This window comes from Musa acuminata, chromosome BXJ3-7 (genome assembly GCF_036884655.1).
Source record: "Musa acuminata AAA Group cultivar baxijiao chromosome BXJ3-7, Cavendish_Baxijiao_AAA, whole genome shotgun sequence".
Lineage (NCBI taxonomy): Eukaryota > Viridiplantae > Streptophyta > Magnoliopsida > Zingiberales > Musaceae > Musa > Musa acuminata.
In genome coordinates, this window is record NC_088355.1 from 4,708,628 (window position 1) to 4,732,918 (window position 24,291).

The 24,291-nt window shown below is 36.5% G+C and overlaps 2 protein-coding genes across 5 annotated transcripts; both read right to left on the reverse strand.

The window, feature by feature from the left end:
• Positions 1 to 778: 778 nt before the first annotated feature.
• LOC103990473 (E3 ubiquitin-protein ligase UPL5) lies at positions 779 to 9,344 on the reverse strand. Of its 3 annotated transcripts, XM_065159643.1 has the most exons (5): positions 9,208 to 9,344; positions 8,803 to 8,867; positions 6,216 to 6,902; positions 3,095 to 3,684; positions 779 to 1,281 (listed from the first exon to the last, which is right to left on the reverse strand). In XM_065159643.1, the coding sequence occupies exons 1-5, from the start codon at positions 9,288 to 9,290 to the stop codon at positions 1,018 to 1,020; spliced, it is 1,689 nt and encodes a 562-aa protein (XP_065015715.1). In that variant the 5' UTR covers positions 9,291 to 9,344; the 3' UTR covers positions 779 to 1,017. The 3 variants fall into 3 exon arrangements, with proteins under 3 accessions (XP_065015715.1, XP_065015714.1, XP_009407898.2); XM_065159642.1 differs by lacking the exons at positions 8,803 to 8,867; positions 9,208 to 9,344 and having other exon boundaries at positions 3,095 to 3,561; positions 6,216 to 8,048; XM_009409623.3 differs by lacking the exons at positions 8,803 to 8,867; positions 9,208 to 9,344 and having other exon boundaries at positions 6,216 to 8,047.
• Positions 9,345 to 10,267: 923 nt separating this feature from the next.
• On the reverse strand, positions 10,268 to 23,221 carry LOC135643086 (zinc transporter ZTP29-like). Of its 2 annotated transcripts, none has more exons than XM_065159647.1 (12): positions 23,072 to 23,221; positions 21,773 to 21,831; positions 21,579 to 21,671; positions 21,374 to 21,448; positions 21,190 to 21,271; positions 18,111 to 18,172; positions 16,244 to 16,300; positions 15,294 to 15,334; positions 15,064 to 15,131; positions 13,907 to 13,963; positions 13,697 to 13,814; positions 10,268 to 12,915 (listed from the first exon to the last, which is right to left on the reverse strand). In XM_065159647.1, the coding sequence occupies exons 1-12, from the start codon at positions 23,133 to 23,135 to the stop codon at positions 12,894 to 12,896; spliced, it is 798 nt and encodes a 265-aa protein (XP_065015719.1). In that variant the 5' UTR covers positions 23,136 to 23,221; the 3' UTR covers positions 10,268 to 12,893. The 2 variants fall into 2 exon arrangements, with proteins under 2 accessions (XP_065015719.1, XP_065015718.1); XM_065159646.1 differs by having other exon boundaries at positions 10,268 to 13,193.
• Positions 23,222 to 24,291: the final 1,070 nt, after the last annotated feature.

Genomic DNA, 24,291 nt, shown 5'->3' on the forward strand with positions numbered 1-24,291 from the left:
GCGGTAACGATGGTCGCTGGCCAGAAGTATGGGAAGCAGGGGTGAAGTCTCGCTCGAGAAGGATGTAGTTGCGATGGCCCTTTCCTGTTTCAGAAAGGGTGCGCAATTGGAGGGCGACTGCAGCGCAACGAGGGGGGGGTGTTGGTCGAGAAACAACAGCGGTGGTGGTCGCTAGCCAAAAGCTTTGTTTCGACTACTGCGAGAAGGGAAGGTTGCTACCGAGGTTGAGAGGCAATGGTGGCGGTGCGACTGGGAGCAAGGTCGCTGAGGGCGAGGAGCAACAAAGGGTCGTCAAGGCTAGGCGTTGCAAGGGGGTGGTCTGCTGGCCGAGAATAGCGACTATGGCCCTTTCTCGCTCGAGTGGGATAGAATAGCGAGGAGGTAGAGTTGTTGGTCGGGGAGCAGGGGTGACGGCGAGGAGGTGAGTCGCCCTTTTTTTTTTTTAGACGATGATAATTACAACAAGAACGTCGAGGATCGTTGCTCTGATACCAAATGATAAGACTCTAAGATTTTATTATGAAAAAAAAAAATAATCATTTCGAGAGGATCGACCTCCTAAGATTTGTCAAAAGATTGAATAATATTTCATTGATTACCGAAAAGATTTTAACTCTTAATAATAAATAAATATTAAATAAATCTCTATCTAATTCTAATTAAACTAAATAAATTTAATAAATATTATTAAAAAACTCAGAATAAAACGATCCCAACAGAGTTCTAGTTGAAGAGATAGTTCTGACAATTGAAGTTAAAAAAGACTGCTATGCACAACTAGAGAAAAATTAGTTCCTTTTTGCATGTGTCACTTCATGGTAGTTAACAACCTATCTATTTACAATTCGATCCAAAAAAAGATTATATATATATATATATATATATATATAGGGAGGGAGAGAGAGAGAGAGAGAGAGAGAGAGAGAGATTGCAGGTCCTAATGGCCTATCCCGACCATTATTTTGGACAAAAAAGACATCTGCACAGAGAACCCAGATCCCTCTCATCGCCGAACTGTTATGAGGTGCCAAAACTGCAGCTAACATGTTCCCGAGTTATCAAGTGAAGCCGATCTCGCATGATGGATTTTGTTCTGTAAGCTGGCAGGTTAAGGGAGAAGAAGCATGTGTGCGATGTTGGTAGACGCTCCTTGGAATCTGAACACCTATATATGTACAATCTGGAAGACAAGCCACGGAATCCATCTACAGGTAAGTACCTGATCGATGTCCAGAAAAAAAGTAGTAGTCTTCTTTGCTCCTCGGGCATGCCCTCAACAATCTGCTACAAGTTAAATCAAGTTTCAGTAGTTTTTCCTTTGCAATAATCTACATCTATAACTCCGTGATGTGTAACGCTAACAAATGAATGTTACCCACCATCCTAGATGTATGATATCTTTCAAGATTTCAACGGATCACTGCTGCAATATGGCTCAAAATCATTGTAGATTCAAGTCTAAGAAGTGACCAGGTGTGCAAGACTCTACAAATCTTGAGACATGTTTTGTCTAAGTCATCACATAAGCCTTCCAATTTTTGGGGTTGACCAATCTAAACTATGATCAATCTCTTGGAAACTACAGAAACACCCCTAACGGTAATAGGATATATACACCTAAAAGCATAACCTCTTTTGCACTTAATCATGTGGAGTTAGTCAACCATCAAAAAGTTACTGTTTAAGCAATGTTAGTCAGTACATCTAATGATTAACAAAAGAGATTTCACACTTTTTTTTTTTTTGCAAGGAAACTCAAACTGGTAAAAATAAATAAATCACAATTAACTAAACTATGACATTTCACCCTTTTTAGCTTGCATACTACACTTCAAGAAAAGGTTTAGAAGGATCAAGATACCACAAATTTGGGCTCAAATATATATTTCTTTTCTGCCACCAACCTGTGTTGAGGGCAATACAACCAGACATTAGCAATGTGAGAGGTATCTTTTCGGCATTTCAGATAAGATTTTCTTAGTTTTTCGTCTTATCTCTTCTAGCATGACTAACAATCTTTCAAACATGTCCTACCACCTTAAAAGTTTTGTTCTAGTTTCATCTTTCACCGAAACCAAGGCATGATGCCGGTTTCATAACCTGCTGGACCGGTATGGTACTAGTACACTAGGCAATATACCGACCTATATACCCTAGTGTCAATTAATACAAAAAAAAAAAAAAAACAAGATCAATGACATGTGATACCAGCACTCAGTCAAAACTCATAAATGTTGATTTGATAAGTACTGGCCAACAAATATTTAAATCCCTGACCAAAAGTATCCCTAATTTTATCAATTCTAATGACCCCATACCTCCATCTCAATTCCTGTCTCAGCAATGACCATTTACATTGTTTCTTAATTGGCCAACATCCAAATCATAAAGCAAAAAAGTTTTGAAAGGGTCACTAGAAAAGTATGTTTCCGCAGAGGTATGTATATAGGCTAGAGGAGAACATGCTAGTGGCAGATACGGAAATAAATGAAAGTTTGTCCTTAGTGTTGAGGCAATAAGTTCTGATAATCTTTTTACATTATCTCTAAAAATACACTAAGCAAGCAGCTATTTGCTACATGATACTGTGAAAAAGTGCATGTAAATAAACTTCTACAAGTCAAGCTTCACAAAATATCCAACAGCAAGAATGTTGATAAAGTTTCATGAAGCAAGGCTAAGGCGTAAATAAGTTCTAAGAAACTTCAAAACTATTGCAAACTGGAGGCACCAAATGGCTGCCAAAGCATGTGGCAAAAGAATTCAACCATGTTCGACTGATAACCACAAAACCCCAACTAGGGGCAAAATAATTCAATGGCATTAGCAGCCAGAAGTAGATAAGAGAGGAAATAATGGTCATATCACAACAAAAAGGAATGAACTATGTCTTGTGAAGAAGGAAAAAGAATTGAGATAATTTTCAAGGCAGATGTAGTTAGCAAATTAAAAATGACCAAATTCACCAGGAAAGATTATCAATAAGGATGTGATGCAATATTAAAAAATTAGGATAACTAGATGGACACTTGATAAAATTAGACAGCAAATCTAAAGAAACATTAGTTGAGAGTCAAAATAATAAGCATTTTACCTTCCAAAACCAACAGATTTGACGATCTCTTGACTTGTAGCCATCATAGTCAGTATGTTCTTTCCATTCTCTCACACTGATGACATTATTACTTCCACCTAGCATTCGATCAAAATCTTCCAGGTCCAGACTGTTGAAGAAAAACTGCAGGTCCTCTGAATTAGAGAGAAAATCACTAAAACCCTGAGCGAAGCGAGCAATCTGTTCAGAAATTGATGTGACAAAGCAATGCTTAATCATGAGGTTGACATATTCTTCTCTATTCCTGCTATCTACAGTAATATTCTTCCCCCCAGGACAAAGCTCAACTGTTGTCTTTGACCCCAGCATTTCAATGTCTCTAGTAAATGTTAGTCCTAAAGCATCTGAATCAAGAAAGGCTTCATCCATCTCAAGTATCTGTTTGCAACCCCTGTATAAAACTGGATCTGCATCGCACACATCTTCCAAAGTAATAGATCTTCCAGCTAGTTGCAAGAAAAATACACGATCAAACACAACACCGACTTGGACTTTATGCATCAAAGCTAATGCAATCACTCGCCCCACAAAGTTGAAGTATTCTAGGTGCAAGGGATCCACGGCGGATGCTGTGTGGTATTCACAATAAATAATAAGAAAGCAAAAATTAAAAATGAAGAAAAAAATACAGTGACTGAAGAACAATTAACAAATATAAATGAGATGATAACTCTAGTATGTCACTCATAAAAGAAACAATATTATAAGTTTTCTACAATATATTAACAGAAATGAATATAATCCACATTAGTTTCTCTCATCAGCTTGTTCTTTCAATAGGACCACAGTTGTCTCCTCCACTACTACCACTGCCATTATTGTGGAATCACATTCCTACTTGTTGGACGAGGACACACCCTTAGGGAGACATAAGACACGGCATATTTGTTTATGTATGCTACAGCAAATTCACCCAATGAGACAAGTTTTGTTAGATGTGGATTCACAACTTCTGATGGACGTGAGCTTTCACCATAAATTACTCATGAAGTAATAAACATGAAGTAATCACATTATTAGACGAGTTCTATTAGATGTGGGTTTGAGGACCTCTGATTAAAATTCCTTGTATTGAAGTGCTGAAATGAAATATGACATAAACATGAAATAAACAAAAATAAATTACTTGCGTAACTTTATATGGCTATTAAGAAGCATCCAGTGTATAACAATGAAATCAAACATCAAGAACAAAATGAATACTTGCTAACTTAAAGATTGGTACAGTTTAAACCTTGATATATTAAAAAATGTGAAAAGGTTTAGCTGTGTCTACCTTAACATTTCAATGTATTTTATCACTTGTCATTCTTAAATTTTTTGCTTATACTTTCAAGAATGGAAATTTTAATAACAATACCTAGGGAACTTGAATTTTTTGCCCATATTTCTAGGAATACCTAGGAGATTTTGATGCTTGGAAGATTTCTGGGAATAAGGTATTTAATTTATACCTAGGAAATTGTAATTTTTGGAAGAAAATGAGGTATCTTTACCTAGGAGAAGTTGATTCTGAAAGAGGGTCACCCAACTATGCTCTCAATGGTTAGAGTTGGTGATTGTTTTCAATGCTTATATCTCTAATAAGAGTATTCAGTCCCACACTTGTAGGAATAGTATCCGAAGAGTATCTATCACTAATTAGATTCTTGAGAGAGGCTCGCTAGCAATCACTGGATTGCTAATTTTTTAATTTGACAATGGAACACAGATAGCAGAGACCTGTACGACAACTAAGACACCGGTAGATATGTGACAACTCGAATTAAAGATTTAAATTATACTCTCAAAGATATGATAGACATCAAAAACCTGAGTACACAGCATGAAGAAAATCATCTTAATCTTAATATCACATCATGATCTCCACTAAATTCAACAGAGCAAACTTCACTTATTTAGACTCTCAAATATGTGATAGACATCAAAGACCTCACTACACTGAAAGAAAGAAGATCAAAGAGCAGAGAAGCGTGAAGAAAATTGCCTTAATCTTAATATCACATTTGTTTTTTGTTTCTATCTATTAAAACTCGAAAACGTTTCTGGTTGTATGACGTCGCGCAAAGGGGAAAATGGTCAAACAACTTCGTTCTCATGTGTTACCAATTGATTTCTAGCTAACGACCTTCTAGTGCAAAACGTCAATTGTCTCGGTACCTTAGAACTCATTGTAGCACCCCGCTGGTTGGGGCCTTGGTTATATGTCTGAGGGTTAGTACAACGTCTTCGGTGTGCCCGCTGTTTGTTCAACAAAAGTACTATGTGAACATTGGGCCTGCAACTACCTTCGGAACCCCATTGTGTGCAACCATTCAACCCGTTTTCAAGAGCCTTTTGTGCCTAATAAAAGTTGGTTGCTTTGTGTTGCTTGAAATCTCGATTATCTTGCCTTTTTCATGTGTGACGATGACATATTACTCGCACATTTATCTTTCAAATTTTTTCTTCTTTGTGCAAGCTCTTTGTGGACTAAATGAGGTTAAGGTCTAGTCTGACTCTTGCGGAAGAATATCACTTGGGTGTCGTACGCCTTAGGCAATCCCAGTTAAAAACATCACAATGTGATAAAAGAAAAGGACAACAAAAAATAATATTATACAAGAAATTTCAATATTGAACAAGAGATTCCTACTAAAAGATATAAAGACTAATTTCACATAGATTCAACCATTCTTTATCGCCAACAAGATCAAATCATGAAGGATTAGATGGCATACTTTTTTTTTTCAATTCCAGGATGAGTATAAGGACATTGACAACCTCTCTCGACATGTAAAGAAAAGGAAGATAATGAAGGACAAGGATATGATTCTGCAATATGGTTCCAGATCTGCACCTTGAGATAAAGTAGGCTTAAGGGATGAGGAGTTGTCATGCAACAACCAGATCTTGAACCTATTCTAAAATATTTGATTTTTGATACAAATGATGATAACTCAGACACTGCATATTCATCTATATATCACAAGAAATCACTTGGGAGGAAGAACTAAGAAAAGGCACATTCATCATTTGTAAAATGCAACAATCATGAGTTTGTTGATTACAAAACTAGAACTACAACAAAGGTAAATAAATAATATAGAGATGAACTCACCAGGATTTGGAAAAAATCGCCGGTGATCGTGTGGGCACGGCAGGAAAAGTGGACTATCAGGATTAAAAATAGCTTTGCATAACAAACAAAACCACTCTCTGAGAACACCAGGACCTGTGGCCTCCTCATCTTTAAACTCCATAAAAAGCCCTCCATGCAATTCAGTAGCATCAACCTGGCCAATATATTCGAAGGACTCAGGCAGCAACTGCGACCTGTCAATGAGCATCTCATGCAGCTCGTCTTCCTCCTTTGCTACAGGAAGCATCATCAGAACCAAATTCCTCCTCGCAGCGAAATCAGTCACATCTTTATACTTGAGAAACCAGCGAAGCTTATGATCCCTCTTAGCACGTCTGAGAAGAACATTCAACATCCTCCGTTGCTTGAGAAGAAGTGAATGAAGAAACTGGCCAGCACCCTCAAACAAGTCGGAGAAGACTTTAACCACTGCCAGAACCTCTAGCAGTTGCGACCAGGTTTTAAGTTGTACCTCGCATCGTGCCAGCCCCCTCAGGTCCATTATATCCTCTGCCCTCATAAGACACTGGCCGACCTTGTTCAGGAGCTTGAAGAATAGGTCATGCAACACACCAATGATATTTTCGTACATCGGGTACCCAGGGTCAAAGTAGTTCTTAGATATGAACCCATCTGTGCCCTTCAGATCCTGGGTCACATGGTGCACTGCAAACAAGAAATTGGAGAGATCAGTGATAACAACGTAGGAGATATACATGGTGTGTGATGAGAGCGCCACATCCGCTAACCCAACAAGCTCGGCGATGAAAACTTGCAAATCCGTAAGCAAGTGAACGGACGTCCAATGAACATAGTAGGGAGGCCCCGACTTGAGAAGCCGGGCCAATGTGCTGCGACACCCAATATAAAGCCGATCTTTCCTGCCCACTGATGCCGCGAGCATCTTGCAGAAGGTGAGCACTATAGGAGCGCAATGCAAGTGCATCTGTGCGGGAAGGAAGTCAGGATCTGGGGTGAGAAAGATCCGAATGGCAACAGCGGCGATTACACGGTTTTCAAGTACTGGCGAAAGATACAACTTCACGAGTTCGGAAGGGGCGCCCGCCAAAATAAAGACATGGAGACGAGCTGAGATCTTCTTTTTATCGGCATCGGAGTCTAAGAGGGTGTTGGCGAGGAACCGCTTCACGAGCAGGTCCACAGTGTTCCACTGCCGAACACTGGAATGAGTGCCGGGGGCCGCAGTGTTGAGGAACCAGATGGAGGAGATGAGGTCGCTGACGACCCTCCAAGACGTCGGCTGATCGGTGCTTCTGAGGCCGCAGGTCAGCTGGAGGGTGGTGTCCTTCTTCACGGCCGAATCCAAGAGGGTGGAATCACCCTGGAGCTGGCGGCCGCGATAGATTAACCGCTGCTGGTAGCAGGGGATCCCGGTGACCTTCTCGATCCGTTCGATGACGGAATCTACGGTGTCGGTGGGACGGGCGTGGATCACGAGGCTTTCCCCCGTTAGCAAGCGGACGAAGAATTGGAGATCCTCGTCCGCATCATCGACGGTGGCGGGTGAGAAAGACAAGGGGTAGAAGGAAAGGGGAGGCCAGGGCTTGACCATCTTCAGGAGGGGGAAGGAGTGGTCTTGATCGGCATAGTCGTCGTTCTTGCGCTCGTGGTGGTGTTGAGAGGACAGAAACCTCGGGAACGCCGCCGCTGTCGGAGAGGAACCCGAGGATTCCATCTCCGTATATCAAGGAAAAGGAAGGGGAAGGCGGGGAGGGTTTGGAGCGCGGTTCTTCCTCTGCACACGGCGGAGGGGTAAAAGGGCTTCCGGTCGGGCAACAGCAGCAATTGGTTTAAGGGGTGGACTATGAAATATATAGACGGGGAAAGAGACCCCTCCGAGTACACGTGTCGGCTGAAATTAGGGTTGAAAGTTAGCAGATTAAACTTGGTCTTGCAGCTTAACTCGGCGGCTCGCCTCGTTGCTTCCAAAAGCCAATTAAAAGTTACTGGAATCGACAAAGTATTCCGATCGGTAAGTGTTTATGGATGTCTTGATTGAAATCAAATTCATTGTAAACTAATTAATAGAGAAGACGACAAAATTCAACTACAAGAGAGAAATTCTCCAAAACTAATGAGATTGATTGATTCATAATTATTTTTGGATTCCCGATTTATTCGGAAAATCAAATTGCAATCTTCCAAATATGATTTTTTTTTCCGAAATTAAGAATTGATGTTAAATGGTATATATACTATGAGATTTCTTCTAAAGTAAATGTAGAGGTTTGGGATGAAAAACTAAAAAAAAAATCATATGAGAGGGTATGGACTAACATAAGAGAATTTTTTATGTTTATAATTTTATTATTCTTGTATATTAAAAACTTAATTTCTTTCACTGGATATGGATAAAAAGACTATTTATTGCCCTCATTACCTCTAAGAACTTGCAGAAGAAGATTTTGTGTGTGTCAATTGCATAAAAGGCCATCGAGTTCCCACAATTATTTATTTCAAACTCATGACCTGATTTTTAATCTATATTATTGCATCATGGTCAGTGCGATACCATCAAGTGATCACAGCAGGAAACGAGGCTTACCTGAGATGAGATGAGATGAGATGAGTTCCAGTTGAGGATGCCCAGAGATTCCAACAAGATTAATCCTATAGAAGGGTGAAGAGATCCGCTAAGAGGAGAAGAAAAAAGTTCCTACACAAAAATTCCAAACTTATAAAGCTATTTGTTTGATCAACCTATTATCACATGACATCTCTCAACAAGTTGATCGTAAACATATTATATAGCAAGCTTATGGAATTGGCTCAATTGGTTGTGTAGTCACACAACTCTTAAGAGACTTTTTGATGCTAAACTAATGGCACATCCTTCATGAAAATATTTGGTCATGAACATGGACCACTAAAGATCAACATGGGAATGCTCGTAAAGATAGAATCAGATTTAAGGGGGAAGAGCCAAAAAAGATTAATAGGTCAAGCTTACCTGCAAGTCTTTAGTTCCTTCAACTTTTCTCCCTCTGGATCTGTATCAGCAAGCCCTTGTTTGATTTCAGCATCCCTTGCCATGGCAGTGGCAGTAGCTCAATCAAAACATATCACCATACTGCATGATGTGGGATCCCTGCTTCGGGCTTCGAGGAATCCGAGACAACAAAAGCTCTATAGATTACACCATCGACCGCAATTAGCACACAAGCCCTGGTCATATGCTCCATATCTGAAAGCCTTTGGATTTCAGGGATTCTTTGGAACAGGGACTCTTGTTTCCAAGAAGTTCCGTTCCAGCATCAGGATGCACCTCGAAGTCTTTGGCATCATTGCAAGACCCATACAGCTGATGTAGCTTTTCTGAGTCTTCTACATCACAGCCTTCGCCAGAGGGTGACCTCCACTAAAAGATAAATAAATGATAAAGTGCATCTTTTGATGGTTCTTGTGTGCTAACCTCCGTAGCAGCAGCAGCCAGGTCTTGACGATATCTCTGAGAAGAGCTTCGTCTGAATGATTTGTGGACCTTCCAACTGATGCAGCTCCAGTTTTAACAAAGACAACAGCTTTCACCTGTGAATTAGACAGACATACTCCATTGAGATACCATCTGCATGATCCAAAATAAATTAGAAGTGTAAGTTCATCTGATTACATATAGATATTCACTGCAACTAGGCACCTATGCTGAACAATCACTAGTTTTTTCTTACCTTTGTCAGCTTTCCATAGAGCATTATCGCCTTCTATAAGGATCCCTCTGAGAAGCAACTTCTCCAGTACCAACCACAACAGCTGCTGGTCTTGGTAGGTGCCAGTCCTAGAGAACATGGACAGACAAGCACTGAAACTGAAATCTCAAATTCATCCATCCACTTTCAAATCCATCCATCAACTTTGATCCAACTCCTTGAAAAAATGTGTGCCTCAGCAGGGATGAGCCAACCAAGCCAAGTTGTGAAAGCAACCACCATAACCTTGAATATAATTGGCACACTGAAAAGAAGCACCATCGACGCAGCTCTATTTTCACATTTCACATGCCAATAAAGTAGAGCTTTGCAGTTGTATTCTGCAAACTGCATTAGCTGAAGCAATATAACAGAGAAAGACAGTCTCCGAAGGCAGAGAAGTAAATAGATCCACATATTTAAAATAGAAAATCAAAATAACAGAATAAAGAAGATCTAAGTTAGCAAGAAAAATTTACAGGACCCCCTATTTAAATAGTAAATCCAATTTTTCCGAGTTATTGGAAGATATACTGGTTATAAAATAATTTTGTGTGGTTAACAATCTCGTAAATATGTGTTATTCATATACATCATTTCTATTGCTATCAGATAGCTGAGCAACCTGAACCCAAGCTATTATTTGTTGGATCAGCATTTTAACATGAGTAAGGATCAAGGACTATCAGAACCTTGCATCCATCCTTGTACATCTGGTACATGTAAATGCAGTCTAGGTTAATTATGAACCCATGCCAGTGATAATATATGCAGAAGCTTGTTGTATATCTCCATTGCTTTTTTCAGAGTACTTAATTGTGAACTTATCAACTGCTATTTACTATGTACATCTTTACAATGATCAAGAAAGCCACAAAATGGCAGTAAAATGATAAAATAATATACTTTCTATGGGGACAAAAAACCTAGAGATCTTGTCTGCTAATTTCTGAACTGAATCCTTCCCAAGTTGAGCAGTCTCCACTAACTTAACTATCTTTTAAGTTAAATTAAAATTTTCTAATGCACTGGCACCCAATTTCTTGGTAGAAATTGGCCCTCCATTATTAATAAAAAACAAAAGAGAAAGAGGAAGAAAGAAAGCAAATGAAATCTGTTACTATAGATATCCTGCCTTCAACACAAAATATTGAACAGTATTATTGATCTCCTTTCTTTCTCTATGCTTGAATCAGAAATAGATAATTAAAAGAGACTGTCATCTTGTTTCTTAGGTCCCTAACCTATCTTTTATTCAGTTGGCTGCCATATGTCATCCCATAGGCTGGTGAGATATATTATGGAAAGCACATGCCAAAAGGCAAAGTTGCTGACAGAAGAAAGTGGATTATAAGTTGGCACTAGTAATATAAAAAATAGTCACCATTGATCAGAATGAAAGCACAAGCAGGTGAAGTTTTTCTTTCTTTTTTCTATTTGTTTTTACAATGGATAAGGTCTGGTAGTAAACTCTGCATGGTTTGAATCTTTCTTCTGATCATCCTTAAGATATTGCATTATGGAACACAAATCCACCCATTGTTCCATGTCCTATTGCCTTTCATAATCCCAAAAGAGAGGCTTATGTTATATATGTCCTGCATGATATTAGACATGTTACACACACCACATTAAACATGATATTAATACAATTCCACCTCGATTTTTCCTGAGGAAAAAGAACCAAAGGAAGCTTTCAACATGTTCATGCAGAGATCACAGAAATGAGCAGTATTATAGGTGGTGGGAAGTCAAAGTTGATCCTATAGTTAACCCTCAAATTTTTGGAACTTTAGAATCTTGTATCAGATCATCAGTGATGAGTTTCATTCCACTAAGCAACTTAAACACACACATAAACACAGAGAGAGAGAGAGAGAGAGATATCAAATAGAGTGGAGAAGAAGAAGCACCGGCATGTGAGTATGAAAGATACAAGGAATAAGTTGCAGCACACATTTAGATATTATACGAAAACTTCAACACTTGATTGAAAAAGCTAGTCTTTCTTCTTAGCATGGCTTTTTTTTTTTTGTTTGAGTCATGGTCGTGTGTCACGCTTGAATAAATTGCTCAGTGCTGATCAACCTAACATTGATCTGGCAAAGTGCATGAGCCACACAGCCACAAGAACTGTATGGGATATATATATATATATATATATATATATATATATATATATATATCATGATTCTTATAGTTAATTTCTACTAGATCCATGTACCAGCTTTGCACATCTCAGCAGGTAGTCAAATCATCTCTCAACTCTTTAATCATTTTGGCAAAAGGAAATTACCATTAACAGTTCACATGCACAGAGACCCATCAACCATTCCACCACTCGTTAGCTTAACAAATGACAGTCATCTTCATACTGGGATTATAACAAAGGACAAGTTACATGGTGGCTGGACCACTGTAGGATTATAACAACAGCAGAATAACTAAAGCTGAATATTCAGAGTGTTTATGCGTTGTCTCTTCTAATGACCATCTAAGATATGAAAAACATCAACAGGAAAGAAGGCACTAAACATTAATCAGATAATTAGGTAAGCAATGTTCTGTACACAATGGAAAAATCTATAGTAGTTTATGCAATGGGAAACACTAAAGAATTTTTCTATGCAGTCTCCTCTTCATCCGAAGTAAAGGCTAATTTTGCGGGTTGAACTAATGATATGCCAATGACACTTTCACACGGAGAGCAGCCGAGAATACAACCGGTTCCTTCTCAGTGTATTTGTCTTGTATGTAATCCAGTGTTCATCAACCAGTTAAAACGGTAAATTTCAATAGTTTCTTAAACATGGTATGTGCCTTGATAATCAAGAAGAGGTCATTGACCAACTGCCTCTTGCGCAGATTGAATTGGTGTCTAAGAATTTAATCAAGCTGCTCCTGCTACTTGTATAACGGCAGCTCACATGATGCAGTATCATATGATTTCTTACAAGAAGTAGCACAAAAAACTGCAGCAGACCAAAAAGATGATGGTGAGACGGCCAAGAATGAGATCCTTTTTCCTCATTTGGAGCATAGGAGCGATTTCAGGAGAATGATAGTAAAAGAAACATTATACATAAAAAATACAATTGTACACAATAAATAAATTTGGTATCGATAAATGAAGAACCTGTCTAGAGATTTGCAATATACAAGGAATTTTTTATGATTACAACACAGAGTAGACCACGACCACAGCTACAATCTCATCTCTTTTGGGAGGCTGATGTCTAAGAAATACAAACTGGCAAAAAACAAAGGAATTTCAATATCTGAGTTTAAAAAAACGAGAGCAAGGATAAATAATATTTGTATAATATAGCACTAGTGTGATCAAGTTCAGTGATCTTCCATGAATCAGAAACAACTAAAATTGCAGATAGCCAGATACCAGTTATGGTTCAATCTAATCGACTCAAAGGTTGTAAGAGATCTCAATATTACAAAAATATTGCTCATAGTTACACAGAAGTCAAGGGATATTAGGAATGTGGAATGAATGAAAAAAGAAAATCCAAATGGTTGTTAGTTGGAAGGCATGAAGAATTGACATTTGCAAATATTCTTTGGTCTTTACTAAGTCTTCTGAGAAAGTGAATGATAAATACAGACACTATTCTAAGGCCTGAATAGAAGTGCTCAAAGACGCACAAGATTGCTTATGCATTAACCACCAAATGGTGAGTTAGGGAACACAATCTTCTAATACAAAGTAAAGTCATAAATAATTTTATAATAATGACTAACCTCACAGACATAAAAGCCATGCCAAGAAAAAGTGCCTGAACAGCTTGTTTATGGCCTGCATAGTCAAATGCTATAGGTAGCATTTCATGCAATGTGAGAAAAGCCATCACGCCAGCCACTAATTACCGAAGTAAACATACAAAAATTAGAATTTTGAATATTGATTAATTTTGTATTGAAAACCTTTGGTGATATAAATAGGTGAGGAACCTGATCCAAGCAACCCTTCAAGAATTTCAGGATTTAGATTTCTTGGGAAAAGATAAGCTGCATTAAACAACAAAAACAACAAAGCCATATCAACAAGGCATTAAACCAAATATTTTATTAAAAAGGTGGAAATAAGTGCCTCAACTAAATTTGTAGAACTAAAATTTTGACAATCAACAATTTGAAGATACCTTGCGTCTTAGTTATTGAGATTTGTTGTGACCATTAAGAAATGTATTTAACTTGTAAGCTTTTATTATCCAAAAACTGTCATGTGAAATTTATATGGAGAAGTTCTCATCTAAAGATTTGAACTATTTAATAGTTAACAAGAACAATATAATTACATAGGATAGGTGTCTCATAATGAACTTAATAGCGTTCACTTAGTTTACATCAGATATATAAACACTCTCAAATTATGCATATCTAACATAGTACATGATGAAAACTCCACCTATAAACCTTTCCAGATTTGTTTAATCTGCACGTTAGCTGACCCCAGATAGTGGGGAGTTTATGGGACAGTACAACTTGTTGCACTCAATCAATCCATTGTTTTAGATCAAAAGTGAAATTCTAGTTCCTCGAAGACACCCTTAGTCTTAAATAATAATGATTATAAATCACTAAGTTCTCATAGGCTAATGTTCTGGAGACCTTGTTAGAGATTGAGAAATGTCAGCTCATTTAGAATCCAAGCAAAACAAAAGAAAGAAATCACCACCAAAAATGCTCCTCACCCTTGAAAAATCTAATGTTGCTTTAACATACTTAAGGAATGACACATGTTGTCAACAATAAGCAGGTATGTGTATGCCCATTGCAAGCAGGTGGCTCCTAAAGTTTAGGCACTAAAAGAATGCTGGAATAACACCTGATAGAGTCAGGTTCCACTGCTGGACACGATGGAGGAGGTTAAAGCAAAAAAAAATTCGTTTCTAATTATGTGAATTTTCAGTGATGTGCTTTGGTATTAGAGTTGATAAGTTAGTTGATATCTATAACTACCAATTTTTTTGAAACTCGCTTGGTTGCTTTGGGAAAAACTAGATACAATTGCAGACAACCTCAAAATGCTAGAGGGAATTTTCCAAATAACTAGTCATAAAATCTTGGTTGATCTAACAGGAGAATGCCGGGTAAAACTTGCATACCTATGATTATCACACCTAGTGGTTCAGCAAAACCTGAAAGTGCTGCCAATTTGAAAGCCTGCCATTTGCTGGAACATGCAGATATAATACCAACTTAAACTATGAATTAGACTCCATTTCCAAAAGTAAATGCTAATAGCATCTGTTCTTTTATTTGGCTTGACTTTTGTCAAGACATCTAGCATATAAGAAATGTTGAAGGAGTAAAATCATTATAAGCCGAAGCATACCTTTCCGTGGCATAATAGACAGGAAGAGCAACAGCAACACCCTGTAAAATGAATAATTTCATTTGAGATGAAATCGAAACTTCAATCCAGATTTCAAGACAAAAAAATAACTCTAGACATATTATGTCTATTTGTCAAAGATAATTAATTGAAAAACAGAATTGATGATTGGCTCAACCACATGAAGGCACAAAATCGTCGAGCAATCTAATGAAATAGATGAAGATCACCTATCACCAATCTAATGAAGTTGATGCATCATCATTTTACAAAAAAAATGATTTAAACAAATTAAACTGCATACACAAAATTCGGAATTCCAGTAAGTTTGAATTAAACAGTATGGCTGATAAAATAATTAGCACTTATTATAAGAATTACGAACCCAAATGCAAGTATGGTCCTGGTACAGGATAGCAATGAAGAGAGTAACATGCTCATTTTACAAAGAAAGGACAGGTATCAAAATTTTTGTCAATGCTTATGTTATAATTAGAGAACTATAGGAGTGGCAGCTTTTTGAGCAATCCATTCAACTTACAACAAAAAGACCAGGTCTAGGCATAAATCTGAACCCAGAAAATATCCAGTTTAACATCTAGATCCACTTTGGGTTTAGGCATTTCGATAAATTGCTTTTGGGTCCAATTTTTCTAAAGAAACTTGGATCATGGTCAGGTGTCTCGCTTAGACAAATTTGGACAAAACGGGTCTAGGTTGTTACCAGGTTGAACCGTAAAAAGACATGTCAGCAGGCACTGGTTTAAAAGACAATGTTAGTTTTATTATATGTTCTACCAAACCCCAACAAGCATTTTTAACATAAGAGATCAAATTATATTAAATTTTATAGTGTTAGAACTAACACAGAGACAAGGATTAAGATTCCTGGTTTATAGAAATATATTAACAAACATATAATTTTAAAATAAACATTCAGTCAAATATACCTCAGGAATATTGTGAAGAGCAATAGCCAGTGCAAATGTAATGCCAATTCGAAGTCCCTACAATATTTGCATCCAAGATAAATAGTCAACAATAAACTATACTAAATGAGAGAAAAAAGAAAGAACAAAAAAAATAAGGAAGTTAAGGATGAAAAATATAAAAGTGAAAAAAAAAACAATATATGCAAAATTGAACTAGAATTACATTCTGATAGCACTGAGTGAAGTCATATCAAATGTCCTAAAAAGGGATATGCAATGCAAAAAGGCATTGTTAACAACCAGAAGCTTAGATACTGAGACACAGCATAACAGAGCAGTCATGCTAGATCAAAATTAACATAAACTCAGGATGTATATTGCAGATAGAAGGTTAAGGGATTCAAAGAACATTTAACATATGCGACAAACAAGCACTGAAAGATAATTACAAGTGATAACATTTAACATATAACAGGACGCAGTTTCCAAACAGTATCAAGAATTATGTCTGCATTTTAGAAAGAACACATGAATATAGGAAGAGAAAGATATAATGAGATTTACATCATTGTTTAAAGGAAAAGGTAAGAGTTAAGTTCCAAAATATGAAGCAAGAAGATCTTAGAATCATAGTCATGACTCATGAGTTTGATATTCAGAAATAGTTTCCAAGATGAAACAGTTTATAGTTCAAAAACTTTTCAGAGAATTCAGAAAAAGTTTAGAATTTATTCAGATAGAAACATGTCAGAGTACATATTTCTATAATAGAGAATATCCTCTGATACATTTCATGTCTTAGCTTTGAGTTAAATAATTGTCACTTAAGATTATCCTAAATGATTTGAGAATGAATCATAACATTTAATCAAGTAATTAGTTCTCACCATTAGTTTGTTCATGGAGAATTACTTGGAGAATCAACGCCAAATAAAAACTCTAGAATAATTTAAAGTTCTCCAAATATTTAGAGAATACGGTTACCATGCTCAGAAGAAACAGCTTACATTTATTGTAAAGATACACTGTTTTCAGTTTCAGTGAATGAACTCATTAAAATCAATAGAGAGTCAAAAGATAAGGAGCTCCGGTAACCAAAATAGCAAAAGTGATTTCTAAGAAAATATTGAATTATGTATAGGTTTTTATTTGTGCAAATGATTCTCCATAAACTTAATAGATATTTGTTCAATGATTATTCATTTATTTTTTGAATGATACAATATCATTTTGAGAAATATAATAAATTACAAATGTTGTGTATGACTTTTTGTGTATCTTCAACCATCTATTTCCCCCATGTTCTATTATGCAAGAAAGTGTATCCAAATATATCAAAACCCTTAATCTTCTGCATTTTCTACATAACTTTTACAACAAGTATATAGTCGGAACTCATTCCAAACTTTTCCTAGTTTTCCGTATTTTTCCAGATTAGAAGCTTTGCTTCTTATAAAATGTTCCATACTTATACGTGAACTTGTGACTATAAACAAGAGAAAAATGAGATGCAAAGAAGAACTTCCACAGAAAGATGGTGCTTATTCTGAAATTTAAACTTCAAATGTAGCATAATCAACTTAGTGGAAATTTAAAAGAAAATCAATAACTTGAATATTCATTTGAAATGGCTGCATAGGAACACAGTACGCAACATCCTCCAATTAAATCATGTAATATGAGTAATGATGAACAAATCATCAATCTGTTCAACCAATTTATGCACAAATTCCATGGTAGACAATCTAATAATTCAATGGGTGTGTGGTTGAAACCATGCATGTTATGGTTTTAATAAGCTATGTTATCTCAGAAGCCTCAAGATTAATTGGAAGATGTGCAATCATGATGTAATGCCTATAATTTGTACAGGAATAACATATACCTTGGTTGTTCCAATAAAAACGGCCATTCCTTCAGGAAAGTTATGCACAGTAATTCCTGCAACTGATGATAAGAACTAATTGCTTTTAGATGAAGCCAATGAATTATTGAATATATGAGACAAAAGGTGCATAACCCAAAAAAAATTTCATACAATCTAATATTTTCCTTGCAAGCATTAAGTGAAGCATTTATATCGATCAAGTGATCCAGGTGTGTTAGATTTTTAAACAAATTCACTAAATATTAGTATATAAAGAATCTCATGGTTAAATAAAGAATGTACATGTTCACTTACCATATCGATACCCTGTTTAAAGAATTTCTTTTTCACATTCTGTTATGGCCTCTTGTGTTTACTCGTTCAAAGTTCTGGCTGCCATAGGGCCTCCCTTTTCACCTGACCCCAAGAAGCCTCCAGGTGGACTTAGGCCAACTTTAACATACAATTACACAAGTCATACATATGTAACATTTAGTGCTAAGGAGTGTATTATGTGCCATCTTGTATTTCGAGATTTTGAAAGACATCATCATTGCCAACCCTGATTAGTCCCACATCGAAAGTGGGCAAGACTAATATTGACTTATAAGGGTCTGATAAGTATACTATCATTGTTGCATCTTATGCCACTTATTTTTATTGGCTGAACCACACAAATTTTAGCAATTAATGCCTATGATTGTCCAGTTTTCTACCTTTATTCTTGGCCCATATGTCTGTGTTTTGAGGCCTATTCTGGTGGTCTGCTACAACACATCTTGCAGAACCTAAAATGTGAATTCTCAGTATATAGATGTTTCCTATCACTTTACTCAAGCCTCAAGGTACATTAAAAATACAAAAAATTATTCAGGATAACACTTTAATATTCTAACATCATCTAAATAGGCTATGCAATGGATTTATTGTGGCATAATCAACAATAGATGGAATAACAGTTACTTAAAAACTACATGCATACTTGCATGCTAGCCTATTTTCTCATCACTATCAGCATATGCCAATAACAAGTTTGTTCTATTAGAAAGATAACAATGTGACACAACCAGTTTCTTTTGTGATAAATGCATATAATAAGCAGATGCAAAGCTCCTTGCTATATCATTCTATACTTGATTCATATTACTTCACAGCTAGAGATTGAACTGATACTAATGAAAAAAAGAGAAGTTTCTTAGTATGCATAATATAGCAAACTTTTCCTACAGATAAACCATGTGAAGATTAAACTCCAGAAGATTACAGCTATGACAATGTCTAATAATCAAGAAAAGAGACTATAATAAAGTTTCTTCATCAATACTTTCTGAGGTTGTACCAAGCACAACAAAGGAATGTTTACAAGCATCATGGGGCTCTTCTATCAAGTAACTAAAGTAAAATGCTTTGTCCTACTCCACTTCTACACGATAAACACTGGCTATCAGAAAATTAATATTCCAACACTTTAAACATTTCACTTTGGTGATATTTTAATTATCAAACAAGAATTTACAAGAGTTATTAATTGCAATAAAAATAGTGACGCTAGTTACATCCTGAGGTCTTCTTTATGTTAGGATCGTAAAGGCACTAAGAGGGGGGGGGGAAGGGGTGAATTAGTGCTTTCGAAAAATTTCGATTTGAAAGTTCGATCAATGAATATGTATCAAAATGTGATTAACAAAAAGTGCGAGTAATGATTGCTTAGTAAGTAAATCAGTATGCAATAGTAAATCAAGGCAAAAGAAGAAATGCAAACTGATTTATAATGGTTAGGTCGTCCCGACCTACGTCCATTCCTGATTCCTCTTCCTTTGAGACCACCAGCTTTCACCACCGATCTTCTTTCAATGGGCGAAGATCAACTACCCTTGTTATCACTCTTTCTCCTTTTCACAGGTTTAGGAGAGAACCCTTACACCCCTCTTTTATAAAAGACCTCTCACCTCCCTTATAATACCTTCTAAACTCAAGGAGGAATAGACTCAACACTTTTCAAGAGTTTATAACACTTTAAAATCACGAGCTTTTCATGCTTTGTCAAGCAAGCATGAGAGGGATATTTATATGCCCCAAATGGCTTCAGAAATGGAGCTAAAAATTCAAATCCCCGGGTTTTCAGGATTCTAACAATACCACCGCCTGCACTTAGCAGTACCACCACCTGACAACCTGAGCACTGGCGATACTACCGCTGCCTGGGCGATACCACCGCTTGACATAACCTGGGAGACTGTGTTCTGATAGTACCACCACCAGTTTGGGCAGTACCACTACCTAACACTAGGCGGTACCACCGCTGACCCTGGCGGTACCATCATCGGGATTTTTAAAAATGTATAATTCGTACTTTCCAACTCACTGGCGATACCACCGCTTGGCTTGACGGTGCCACCACCTAGCCTAACCTCAGGTCACTGAATTGGCATTCCAATTGGCCTAATTCGATCCTGATTCAGGCCCAATGGGCTCCTAATCAAGTTGGCATAGTTACATCTAAAACCAACTCAATTAGACACTTAAACTACTTCGATCAAGACACAACGTTACAATCATGAAGCCTACATTGTCCGGTATGTTATTAGTTCATTTGGTACTTCGTCCGAACTTTTGGCACATCGTCCTTTCCTTCGGCGTATTGCCCGATCCTTCGGCGTATTGACCTCCCGCAACATCCAACCTTGGCGCAATGTCCGATCCTTCCGGCCCGATGCCCGATCTCTGACATGATGAACTCCGCCCCAATGTCTGATTCTCCTGCTTCAATCGATATGTCTTTTCATGATCGAAAATTCTCCTGCATCACTTATCTCGAACGTACATTAGTTCATAGACTCATCAATTGATTTCATCATCAAAATCCAGGATTCAACATTTTAAACACCAGCACTTGTGTTTAAAGATGATTCAGGAGTTGGAATGTATACTTATTAGTTTCATAATGGCATCTATCATGTCTAGATATTTGTGAAATAACATGGAAGAAGCACCATAGATCATTTTGAAGTAAAAAGTTATATTTTCTTCATCATATCAAATGTGTGATATGCATCACAAAAATAAGTATACTAAACAAAGTAAAAGGCAAACTCACCAACTGCAGTAACTATTCCACTAAATAAGACTTGGCGGTGGTGCTTCCTGATCATGTCCTTAACTGATCCATCACCATCTTCCTAAATCTCTTGTATCAAATAAGTGTTAACAATACAAATAAAATGACTGATGCACATGATGTAGAAGTACATATGTTAAGGGAAAAAATGAGTCATTCAAACCTTACAAGTTCCTGGAACACTTGGTTCTGGGATGAAATTGACGACAGAAGCAAAGAACAAAACACCTACAAAGAACTGCAGAAGTAGCCAAGGCCACAGATAAACATTTATCTAAAGCCAAATATATTCACAAGCAACATTATCTAATTCCTAATCTCATCTTGTTGTGTCAAGCAATCTAAAAAGTTGTAGAGGGCAATCTCACCCAGATGTTGCCTCTAAAGAAACCAAGGGAATTCATAGCATTATGTGCCAAATCGAAAAAAGACATGCTCATCATAAGTCCGGCAGCAAAACCCTGATATGAAAATCAACATCATATTTGATAGTTTCTTATGAAGGTAAAAACAATAATTAAATTGCAAATAGAAGGATAGAAAAATATAAACATAATATCACCTGTAAGCTCCCGATCATCTTAAGATTGGGAGCATTACTAAGAATCACCAAAAGCCCACCTGTTCAGATATCCAACATTTTCATGAGCAAAATCATCTTGAAAAGAGAGAGAGAGAGAGAGAGAGAGAGATGAACACATGATATAATAAAACCTGTAGAATTTATAAGATTTTAAAAGTAACCTCATGATGAAAAAAGAAAAACATATATTGCCATTGTCGTTCATGATTTTATGAGAATACAAGTGTGTTGAAAATTAATTCTTGACAGAAGGTGTTTTAACTTTTAACCCCTTGAATAATACATCCTTAACAGGTTCTGACCTTTGATATACAATAATACCTCCTGAAGGTGTTTATGCAACTTTGAGTTGCAATGCATAATATTTGTACCTTTAGAACAGCTAGAAACAAAGGCGTAAAGTACCATGTTTTCATTTTTCAAACTGCCATTGAACAAATTTGATCATATTGGCCATATACCCCAAAAACTTACCATTATTTAAAAGACATATATATGTCTCCACTGTTACAAATGCATCCGTAACAAAACTAGGACACTGAGATCAAGCTTATGAATTTCATGAATGATAATTATATATAAAACCACATATATTTAACTCCCTGCACCCATATGACCTATAATTTCCGTTGACCTGGCTTGAAGATTCAGCTGAGAAACAATCAGTCTCAACAAAGACAGACCGGTATTGATCCAAGCAGTTCAGAATTTTGGCCAGCTTGCTCAGTGTCTCCCTAACAGCTGTAGTTAGCAATCAATATCAAAAATTTCAGACTAATTTGTCCTTTGTCTCAGAAATTTCTGACAAAAACCAACTAGTTCAGATAGAAATAGTTAATTCAAGGTCCAGGTAAAGTATCTAGTCCAGTGATTATTTTGCTAAATTTGTTTGCAGTGAGAGACCAAGTGATTATGAAATATTTTTAGCACTTCAGTAATATATAAGAAGTGAAACAAGTGATCAGTTGTCATGTGCAGCGTAACACAAATCTTCGTAGCCTTTATGAACGATAATACAATGTCATCAAGTGATCTATCCACATGACACTAAATCTGAAGTCTGTGAGCATATGCACTAAATTTTTTTGATGTTACATCAGGAAAAGAAAACTAACTATTGGGCATATTCTTATCTTATATACTATTCTACTTCTTGTATTAACATTTCATTGTAATGGGTCAGACACAGACAATCTTTCTCACAAATTAAGGGCTGGCAAAAGAGGAGAAGGAAGACATCAATAGACGACGAAATCAAGAACCAATTAGCGCACGTACCAATCGAGGTGCTCAATCCGCCTACCAGCGAGAGCGCGAGGGCGACGAGCACTTGCGCGTCCATCGAGAACGAACCCCTTCAAGGCGTCGCTCTGTTCGGATGAAAGAGAGGCTTCTCGAAGAAGAAGCGGGAGAGGATTGAGAGAGGCAAACTATTCGGAGAGCCTTTGTGATGGTGTGGTATATATAGTATCGAGGCCATATTTTCATATAAGCCCTTGTAAATAATGAATTTACGGAAGTGCCCATTTTGCAGGTTTTTTTATACATTGATCTCTAATATTGTAGTGGCATATTTTCTTATATATACCCTTGTAAAATACTGGATTTACGGAAACACTCTTACGTAGGTTTTCTAAGTAGATCAAATATAATAATAATAATAATAAAATGATGGAGTCTCAAGTATTTAGGATCGAATAGAACTTATGATTGAGGAAGGGTTTCTTTAATTTACTCTTTATTTTAGATCTTCTAATTTGTGAAGGTTAGATTGGTTTCTCGAGTCGACTCATTTTTTATGTTCCGAAAAAGTATGTTCTAGCTTTTATTAGAGATTTACAGTAATTTATATTTTTTTTTAAATATTTATGATCAATATATGGATCTTTTAGTGATATATAAAAGGCATATATATTTAGTTAAAGATATTTAAAGGTCTTTTCATATCTTTTAATAAATTATCTTTTGCTCATGCTAATAATCATAATCATTTTATATTTTTTTTATATTTTCTTATTATGGTACTTGCTAAGATGATCTAAATTATAATGATTTATATGTAAAATAATACATTTATAGAAGTAACCTTTCATACATCATGTAATTTTATAGTGGCATATTTGCATATATACACTCGTCAAAAGTAATACCCTTGACAACTTTGGTTTTCAAGGTAGAAGTGATCCAAGACAACCCGGTTTTTATTTGAGTTTAATTGGGAATCCAATACTTTTTCCACTTTTAAATGATATTATGTTATATATATATATATATATATATATATATATATATATATATATATATATATATATATATATATAGAGAGAGAGAGAGAGAGAGAGAGAGAGAGAGAGAGAGAGAGAGAGAGAGAGAGAGAACTATATACATGCAGTATAATTAACATTGGAAGCATCAAATTTGGTAAAAAAAAATGTATATGTGCAATGAAGATAAGACTTAAGAGGGGGTATGCAAAGTGGAGTAGGAGAGAGCATGTT

Bases quoted from the DNA above. Each gene is read 5' to 3' on its own strand.
- LOC103990473 (XM_009409623.3), bottom strand. From the start codon at position 7,932: ATGGAATCCTCGGGTTCCTCTCCGACAGCGGCGGCGTTCCCGAGGTTT. The intron at 3,685-6,215 runs GTGAGTTCATCT...AATACCACACAG, and splicing joins GCGATTTTTTCCAAATCCTG to CATCCGCCGTGGATCCCTTG. The intron at 1,282-3,094 runs GTAAAATGCTTA...AACTTGTAGCAG, and splicing joins AAATCTGTTGGTTTTGGAAG to ATTGTTGAGGGCATGCCCGA.
- LOC135643086 (XM_065159646.1), bottom strand. From the start codon at position 23,135: ATGGACGCGCAAGTGCTCGTCGCCCTCGCGCTCTCGCTGGTAGGCGGA. The intron at 21,449-21,578 runs GTGAGATTGCCC...CTACTTCTGCAG, and splicing joins TCTTTAGAGGCAACATCTGG to TTCTTTGTAGGTGTTTTGTT. The intron at 13,194-13,696 runs GTTAGTCATTAT...GTTTTTTGCCAG, and splicing joins ATGGCTTTTATGTCTGTGAG to TTTGTATTTCTTAGACATCA.